The 9,615-nt window shown below is 36.1% G+C and overlaps 2 protein-coding genes across 6 annotated transcripts in view; one reads left to right on the forward strand and one right to left on the reverse strand.

The window, feature by feature from the left end:
* LOC108993132 overlaps positions 1–2,759 on the forward strand; it is a 28,594-nt gene extending 25,835 nt beyond the window's left edge. For both annotated transcript variants that reach the window (XM_018967895.2, XM_018967896.2), the window contains exons 24-27: positions 22–66; positions 201–284; positions 371–474; positions 2,143–2,759. In XM_018967895.2, coding sequence (XP_018823440.1) covers positions 22–66; positions 201–284; positions 371–474; positions 2,143–2,251 — 342 coding nt within the window. In that variant the 3' untranslated portion in view covers positions 2,252–2,759. The remainder of the gene's footprint in view (positions 1–21; positions 67–200; positions 285–370; positions 475–2,142) is intronic.
* Positions 2,760–3,370: 611 nt separating this feature from the next.
* LOC108993133 (probable beta-1,4-xylosyltransferase IRX9H) lies at positions 3,371–7,279 on the reverse strand. 4 transcript variants are annotated; one of them, XM_018967900.2, is made up of 4 exons: positions 5,980–7,279; positions 4,435–4,684; positions 4,266–4,314; positions 3,371–3,689 (listed from the first exon to the last, which is right to left on the reverse strand). In XM_018967900.2, exons 1-4 carry the CDS (start codon positions 6,813–6,815, stop codon positions 3,577–3,579), a joined length of 1,248 nt encoding a protein of 415 aa, XP_018823445.1. In that variant the 5' UTR covers positions 6,816–7,279; the 3' UTR covers positions 3,371–3,576. The 4 variants fall into 4 exon arrangements, 3 of the variants coding, with proteins under 3 accessions (XP_018823445.1, XP_018823444.1, XP_018823443.1); XR_001996455.2 differs by having other exon boundaries at positions 3,577–3,689; positions 3,992–4,314; XM_018967899.2 differs by having other exon boundaries at positions 3,611–3,689; positions 4,101–4,314.
* Between the last annotated feature and the right edge of the window lie 2,336 nt (positions 7,280–9,615).

Consider the following 9,615-nt stretch of genomic DNA (forward strand, 5'->3'; position numbering starts at 1 on the left):
TGTCATGTTTGCTCTGTTCAGGTTGATTTTGTTATGGAGATTCTTTCCAAACTTGTGACTAGACAGGTAAACTTGCCTAACATGGAGTTGGGTTTTCCCGAAGTATACATTAAAAGATTCCCTGTGCTCTATGTTTTTCAAGCTCATCCTCATGATTAGCATAATTATGGTACAAAATGGTGTGTACGATTTGGGTGCAGGTGTGGAGAATGCCTAAGCTTTGGGTTGGCTTTTTGAAATGTGTGTCGCAAACGCAGCCACATTCTTTTGACGTGCTGCTACAGGTATCATATAATCTAAATTCGAGTAGTGCTCCTTGCCTTGAATTTTTGTTCTCTCCATTTAACTTTTTCCCAATTGTTCTTTGCAGTTACCGCCACCACAACTTGAAAGCACTCTGAACAAACACTCTAACCTTAGGGGTGCCCTTGCTGATTATGCAACCCAGCCGAGTATTAGAACTTCAATACCTAGGTACATTTTTCTTCGATTTGATTAACTTTCCACCTTGTATCAAATGAATATGGCTTATGCAAGCCAGGCAAATATTTTAAAACACCTAGATACAAGTTAGGAACTAGAATAGGCTAAGCAAATCATGAAAATTGTCTCCATTTAATACAAAAGCCTTCGCCCAAATACACAAAGTACTATAGAAAAACTCTCTAGCAGGTTTGGGCCTTAGATGAGACACAAAATTCTCGTCTGATCTCTTTTCATCTGATCTCATCTTATTCCCAAACATTATTTAAATACAAAATTTTCAAACTAATCATTACAATTTTTTCAAATCCCCAAACAAAAATAATATTATAAAACTATATTATTACAATATTTTAATTTTATAATATTTTTTATTCAACCTTTTCTCTCTACTTTTACAAAACCCATAAAATACTCAACTTAAACTATCTCACTACTATTCACAAACTATTATACTACTATTCATAAAATTTTCATATCATCTCACTCCCCGAACAAGCTCTAAGTTCTCCCATCGAAAATCCAAAAATTCTTAGCCACCTCGCAATGAAGAAATAAGTGGTCAAAATATCCGTGGTCAAAATCTTTCCAAGGGATGCAACCAGCAGAAAAATGCAACCTTACTAGGCACCTTAGATCTCCAAATGCACTTCCAAGGAAATTTATTAACACAATGATAAGTCAACGCTTAAAGAAGGAGCTAACCGAGAATCTGGAATTTCCTGCTTTGACCCACAGCAAACCATCCTCTCTTCCTTGAACAATGTTCATATCATATAGCCTTCCAAAAAAATCAGAAACAACATTTACTTCCCAATCATGCACATCTCTTATAAAATTTACATTCCATTGAAGAGTGTTGTACCAAAAAAAATAAAAGAATCAGCCACAGCAGCTTCTTGAGCCCTTGCAATCCTAAAGAGGGAAAGAAAAGTATTCTTAAGAGCCGTATCCCCACACCAAGTAACATGCCATAAATGAATGTGGAAATTTAATATTTAACTGGTGTTTTTGAAAATTTTGGAGTCCTTCCCACGCCTCAGCAAAACTTTTAATTTTTTTCACTAGGCTGTTCAATAACAGATTGTGGAAATTTAACATATTTTATTTGAAGTGTCATAAGGTATCTTTACCTTCACTGTGGGTATGCATCTTTCTGGATCTACGAATTTTAACTCATCTAATCTGTTTGTAGATTTGCTTTTGTGGGATTTTTTGTGGCTGAAGCATTTCTCTTTAAAGTTTGGCATGCAGCCCCCCCCAGTGAGCGATCGAGAGTATTTGGTTAAGTGAACTCAAATTAAGTGCAAAAGCTTAAAATCTAGAATTCCTAACATAGGGTTGAGATTTGGCCCTATAAGCCTTATAAGCTTGTGAAGGCCAGAATGAAATGGTACAAATTGTTTGAACTCTTGTATTAGAACATTTGTTTTTCTGGATTCAAATTATTCAAGAATATTACTCTTTCTGTTTGTGCATGGTGTTTCTAGTAGTTTATTACATCTGAAAACGTTCTCCTGATGGAGATATATTGAAATATCTGAAGGCTAATATTAGAAATAGGCTTATCTGTCAGAAATGGTTGACATTGTTGTAGTTTGGTTAACCTACTAATAAAAAATAAGGGTGGTTAACTCACCGGGTTTTGCATTTTGGCAGATCGACACTAGCGGTTCTTGGTCTCGCAAATGATACACACATGCAACAACCTCGTGTGTCATCATTGCATTCTACTGAAACGAGTTCTTCAGTTCAGGGAGCAACTTGAACATGATAAGAGAATCTGAAGTTAAGCAAACTGACGAGCAATGTATGGATGGTCAGGGCCTTAGTCCCAATCCCAAGGTTCCGGATATTGGTCCCAAATTTGTTAGGGCAAAATTAAAAGTGTCAAGACATTGGTCCCAATCTGAAGTTCAAAGAGTGGCCGATCACTTGGATATGACTGCTGACCTGTGGAACCAAGATGAATCTTAACCGTCGGTGTGGGATTCTGATTCTATTACCAAAAGAATCCTTCCTCCTGCAGCTACCCTGCTGAATGTAACATGCTTTGTGTTTTAGGAATTATATTTCCATTTTCTTTTGTAGCTTCATTCTTTCAAATTTTGTTTTTTGTTTTTTTTTTTTACAATTCTGCCTGATTTGGGTGGTTTGAGTAGATGTTCAATGTTGAGTAGCCGCCGTTGGAGCCGATATCGGCCTCCATCCATGTGTAAAATAAGTTGTCATTTTCTCCGGTTATCACCTTCCATATCTTGTATACGATATTTCAATTCTCGACTTTTATCTTCTGCCGAATAATCTTGGGGGGGATCCTGGGATGAGGTGAGTTTCAGGAAGGCTATAATGTATTATGTAGGGACTGTCATTAACTTTATAATGAAATGTACTGAAGTTAAAATAAAAAATAAAAAATTAGTCTGCATAAGAGCAGCTCCTATTTCTCAAGATTCAAACTTTAGAATTTGCATACTTTAAGAATCAATAATATATTTATTATTATATAAATATCCATATGAAATATAAAAATTCTAGCTACATTTTTATGGCTAAAAAAAATTAAGTTATACATTTCAGGATGGAGACGTCAATGAATCGAGAAAAATTCATATGGAGGGATTATTATCATTATTATTATTAATTTTTTTTAAGAAAAGTAGCCACAGTTAAGTTATCCAAAGGAATAACCATGTAATTATTGGTATTTTTATTCTTGAAATATAATTATTCAAGATTTAAGATTCGTTTGGATAATGATATGATTTTAGTTGAGTTAAATAAAATATTATTAAAATATATTTTTTAATATTATTATTAGTTTAAATTTTAAAAAAATTGAATTGTATATTATATTTTATGTAAAAATTTAAGAAAATTGTAATGATTAGATGATTACTGTATTCATACAAGCCTTTAATAACTCTCTAAATTAATCATATTTTTTAAAGATAGTGTCGTCTGAGCTGACTACTCCATCGACCTCGGACAACAAACATGGCTTCCAAATCACATTGGTTACCATCACTTACGGAAAGACTTAGTTTTGCAAGAAGAATTCATATATCAGACAATCTTAGAAGTAATTGAGAACTAAGATGGCCATTGCTTGATTTTTTCATGCAATGCCAACATCATATACAGAGCAAGTTCCATAAGAACCCCGACTATTTTCTTTGATGTTCCCGGCAGAGCACAAGTAATACCTGCACAATGATAATGGCAGCAAATTGACGCAAAGATCAATCCGGGGACAAATGAACCACCAAAATGAAAATATGGTAACACTAGTCATGAAAGAAAGTAAGAATTAAAGTAAATGAAAAGGCTCTTGTTTTTAGCTTTCTCTTCCACAACTTCTGGGACACATCAAATAGTACAAATGTAAAAAGTTCAAGGTGCAAGTTGCAAAGCAATTGAAACTCTATCAAAAACAGTGTTTTGTGGTATTTGGAATTCATCTCTGTATTAGACACACCCCTTCCCATAAGTAAGGAATGTCACGTACATTAAGCTGATTGTCTTTTGTCCTGCATAAGTAGGTTTGCTTGTACTTTCTCCGTTGAATGAAACTTGTCATTCCTCCAAGAATTTGAAAAAATAAATTAAATTCTCACCTCTCAAGGCATCAAAATTGCAGTATTTAAGTCTAATTCAGTTAATTGGGAGCACAACATTGAGGTTTTTCTGAAGTAGCCAGCCTCTAGGATAAACAAAATGATGAGCTTCCAAATGAAGATGAAGATGCCAGTTTATTATCCTTGAACAACCAGCTGGTTTACCTTCCATTTGACTTTCATCTTCCACCACTTGCTGTATAAATGTGGTCTCCTGTGAAATACATGAAGTCAGAGTATGACATTGCACAATTATTTTTCAGTAGGTGGCAACTTGAAAATGATATTGCAAAGAAGAAAGAATGAATGGAAGAAGCAACTCTATCATGTATACCTGTAAACCCTCCTTGACTGTCTCCAACTGTCGAATTGGAACTGAGGTGTGGCATCTCCATCTCTTTGGATCCCACAAGATTGTACTGTTGAAAGCAAATCCTGACATATCAACATGAAACCTCCGAAGTCTCTTACTTTTCACGTTTGTGTGCCATCCGATTACTTGACTTCCGTTGCACACTGGACCTTCCAAAATGGTCTTGTTTTTGCTTTGTTCAAGCATAGCAACAGGCCAAGTGCCAAACCGGCTGCATCTCAAGTAGAGCAATATTAGGATCTTCGAAGGTGGGTAGGGTATAATGCAATTCATTCTTAATGACAAAGTTTCAACAATTATAAATGATTTTGACACTGTAGATGAAATGAATACATGCTTAACAAACCCATACCAACAGTTTCTCAAAGAGAGAATTAACTCAATAAGTATGTTATCCTCATTTTCATTCAGAAAAAGTGCTTAAAAAACTACGACCTCAATCCTTATTCTTATCTCTTTAATTATCAGTCTCCCTTTGGAGGGGTTGGGGGGAATGCCATCTCATCTACTGGAACAAAAGAACAGGAGACAAAGGACAGAAAAAGGGAGCATTTCTGTAGAAAAAAACAGAGAATTGAAACAAAATAAGAGGAGTGAAACTGAAAACATTGAACCTCAACTGTTAAGACCATTAGAGGATTACAATATCAAGTAATCCACAATTCAAAACTTTTAAGGGCGAAGGATTTAATGTCATAATAGATAGGGATAATGTGAAAAACCAACTCCAAATTTGATATGAATTGATCAAATCTCAAGCTACACATACTACATAAAAATAGAAGAGCGCAGGAGTCTAAACCACTTGATCCGGTGTTTGCAAGCGTCTAAACAAACATTGTGACCTTAGTGTGCGGAGGGAGACTTCATGACTGTTCGAGTAAATGGAAAGAAAAATCAAAGATGAGACCAATAATTATATTTCCCTGAAAAGATTACTTTGCAAAATTATTTTTCTTCAGAGCAACCAGTTTACAAAACAAAATTCTACTACTCTTATCACAAACCTCTTTTTTATAGGTACTATGATCACAAACATATCAAGCAAACTCAAAGATATGGTTTTAGAGGTAATACATAATAGGCAGCCACAAGCAAAAATAATACATACGTACAGGCATTCATATATATTATGCGCGCGCACACACACAAATATATATTCCAATTTCCAAAGCAGTTCTAAACTAGAAGATGAGATACTCCAACAAAATCAGTCATATTACGAATACAGAATGTATTTATAGCATCAAGATGGATTTTTTTTTTGTTTTTTTAATAACCGTGGGTGTTCGGCCAGCTTGCCGACTAATCTCATAGGGCCCTGAATTAACGATGAAGTAAACCTCCAGTGGCCCTAAGGGACTTGAACTAGTGACCCTTGGGAAGCAAATCAAGGCCGGACCAGCTGAGCAACCTCTCAGGATTTCAAGATGGAATTTTAAGTATCCAAATATAGATAACGAAATTCAAAGCTTAAAGTTTTTTATTTTTTTTGGGGTTACCAACCCAATTTCTCTCAAGCTATGGAACAGCTGTAGGGAATATATGTTATCGTCGTCGGCAAAGTAAACGATGCCGTCGAGTCTATGGCGCTCAATGTGCTCCAACCCAGCGTTCCTCTGATGCACACCCCTGTCCTTCACGTTAGTGGAGTTGTTAGCGCACACCAAGTGCCTGTACATCACTCCGGTTTTCCTCAGTATTTCCGCCGTCTCCATCGACGCCGAGTTCGTCTCCACCACAATCCACAGGAGCGGCGGCGGCACTAGCCGTAGGACTTGGCCCAGCCGGCTCAAGAAGTAGGCCTGGAGCGCCCGGCCGTGCGTTGGCGTCACCACAATCAGCTGCTTCATCGGCACCAAATCGGACTTCATCCTCCCCTCGAAGCTCACCTCGCCAACAGAAAGACTATTGGATTCCGAGGCTTCGCGCTCGCCAACAAAGAGACTATTGGACTCCGAGGCTTCGCGCAAGCCAACAGAGAGACGATTGGCCTCGGAGGCTTCGCGGTCAACGACGTCGCTTCGGTGAACGTTGACGAGAGGGGGCGTGATCTCGAAGAAGTCGGGCCTGCTACTACCGTCGTCGTCGACGTGACCGAAGGTCGTCAATCCTAGCAAGAAACCCAAGAAGAAGAAGAACAAGCACCTGTAGAACGCCCGTCGCCAGCTGTGCTGACCTTTCCGCGGCGGATACCCGAGGAATCGCCAGAATCGAGCCGCAAACTCATTCAGCGGCGACGAGTACCTGGAGCTGGGGAAGAGCTTCGGCGAGTACGGACTCTCGCCGTTATGGTACGGCTGATCGTCGTACGGCGATAAAGCCCGTCGGATCGACGCCATTATTCCACTTCACAAAGCATACATATCCACATATCTATTAAAACCCACAAAGAAATTCCCACTTGTAGCCTGAGAGAACGATTGATTTGTTGTGAGTTTCAGGTTTTAGGAAAAGAAAGAAATGAAGAAGCGGCAGAGAGAGATAATGAAGGTGTTGCAGTGAGAAGAAAGTGCAGAACTGGTGGGTTTGCGCTTGCAGCAAGACGAGAGCTTGGTAAATAAAAAGCTACTACAAAGTTACAAACACGTCGAGTGCGAGGCGGGAGAGAGGGCGTCGTCTTCGAGTCACGGCATGAACAGTTGTTGAAAACGGCGGAACTCTACCTGCTCCTTCTTTCTCCACTCATCGATCAAATAATCATCACTCCCTAATTACTTTGACTACCAATAGTTCCCCAGAAATGGGTTATGACTATACTCTACTTTCAACTAAACTCTGGATCTACACCTCTTTTCCTCGAACAAAAAAGGAGTCAACTTTATTAACATAATATATGAAGGAAAACTCGAAAGTGCCACAATTGTTTAAGAGACAGTTCGTCGGGTTCCGTAAAAAAATTGTAAGAAAGCACTAAAAAGTAATAAAATTTGATTTGAACGATGAGTTGAATTTTTTTATAAATAATAACAATTTAAAATTGTAGAATAAATTTTGTGAAATTTATTTAAAATAAATTTAAATATATTTAGATGTTAAGATACGTATAAATATATTTATAAGAAATTAAAAAAGATTATGAATCTCACGTGTAAAGAAGTGTCAAATTGAAAAAAGTTACGAGTCTTAATGTAAGATATTTTGAGTTAAAATAAATTTAATAAATTAAAAATTAAGTGTTTAAATATTATATTTAATTTAAAATTAGATTGAATTGAGTCTAATACATATTAATTTAACAATCAAAATAGAGCCTAAATAGGCCTAATGTGATAGGTTGATTAGTGCGGCCTAATAGCAATAAGCTCCGGGAACTAGGGGTGGGTAGCGGGGCCCCGCCCCCGCTGCCCTGCCCGGCTTCCGCCCCGCCCCTCATAGAGAGGGCATAGCGGGGGCGGGGGGCGGGATGACCCCAGCGAGGCCCCGCCCCCGCCCCACATTAAAAATTTTTTTTTATTTATATATATATATATATTAAATAAATATATTATCTTTATATAGGAGGCCAAGGCAATACAATAGTCATCTTTAAGCAATGTGGGACTTACAATCCAAAATCTAACTCTAATGAGTTTAAATTTTTTTTATATTTATAAATTTTAATTTATTATTTAAATTATATTATAATTTTGATCTAAAAAAATATTTTTAGACCAAATTTTTTTTTTTTTTAACATAATGGCGGGGGGCGGGGCGGTTTTCCTGAGGGAGGAGCCCTGCCCTGGGGCGGGAAAACACCCGCAACAGGGGGGGGCCCTCCCCGCCCCGCACCATGCAGGTAGCACCCCTATCGTGAACTTCTATTCCAATCTTGTCACGTGAACCGTGTCAATTAGTTAAGTGAATGCATAGATCGGATCTTGTTTTTCAACCAAGATGGAAATTATATCAGTATGAGATATGGGAGAAAAGATCAACATTCACCATCTAAAGAGCCATGTTCATGTTAGTTCGCACGTCTTCATGTCTTGCTTCACTGTTGGAGTTAGTACATAGCTTGTTTTATGATCCATTGCTGCTACCCTTTTTGTACAGCATGTATCATGTCAGTTCTTCATTTCTAATCAATAAAGTAAATCATTCATAACAGGGAAATAAACTGAAACTTTTTCTCCATTTGGGCACATTTTAACCAATTAGATGCTGATCATTTATAAGATGCTATCCAATGCTTTCGATTTTTTAAAAAAGAGTGTTAAAAGCAATTTGACGTGATTTTATATGATTTGTTAGATCTATTTTATAATAATAATTTTATAATATGATAAATTACATCAAACCACGGCTCATGTGATTATTTTTATTGTGCCTATAATATTTCATACTTGATGATGATGAAACTTTCATAGAATTTCATAAGATGTTGTGCATATGCAATCGCCAGGCCGGAGAGAAAAAAAAAAAAAAACAGTGAACGATTATAAATAATCCACACGTTTACATATTCTTAAGAAATGATCCTTAATTAGTTTATTTTTACTTATTTTTTTTAATTATTAATATATCATTATACTATCACGTGACATCAAATGATTAACAGATAAATAACAATAATATTTCAATAATTTAATATGATATCAAGCGATGATGAATAAATATTACTTTTATTTTTTTTTATCCACAATAAAGATAATAAAAATAAAAGTTAATATGGAGATTTTGATGCCTAAAAAGGTCGAATCTAACAAACAATATTAGCTCTTATGGTAGCTTTGAATATTTAGAGCAAAACGTTGTAGATTTTTTAATTCTAGCAAACTCAAATTTCACTAAAGCCCAACCCATTTGGCCCATTTGTTTTTTCAATTGCTGCTATTTCATGTGCTCAAACCCCACAAAAATAAAAAGGTTTATTATAATATTCTACGTGTCGGACTCACTTATTAAGAATAAGTTCAATCTATATACGAGTAGAAAGAGTTACAAGTTAAAAATTCACATCTTCATAAATATGTAATAAAAAAAAAGTAATTGCACTTGGCCAAAAAATTAAACTTTATACCTCCAAAACTACTACGAATTCTGTAATATGTACATATAAAATTCCAATTTTATATGTAAAACAAGTTTTAATTAATATATGATTAGTAAGATTATGCCACATGATTATCTATTTTTCTTTCAATTTAATGATCATATGGT

This window comes from Juglans regia, chromosome 15 (assembly GCF_001411555.2).
Source record: "Juglans regia cultivar Chandler chromosome 15, Walnut 2.0, whole genome shotgun sequence".
NCBI lineage: Eukaryota > Viridiplantae > Streptophyta > Magnoliopsida > Fagales > Juglandaceae > Juglans > Juglans regia.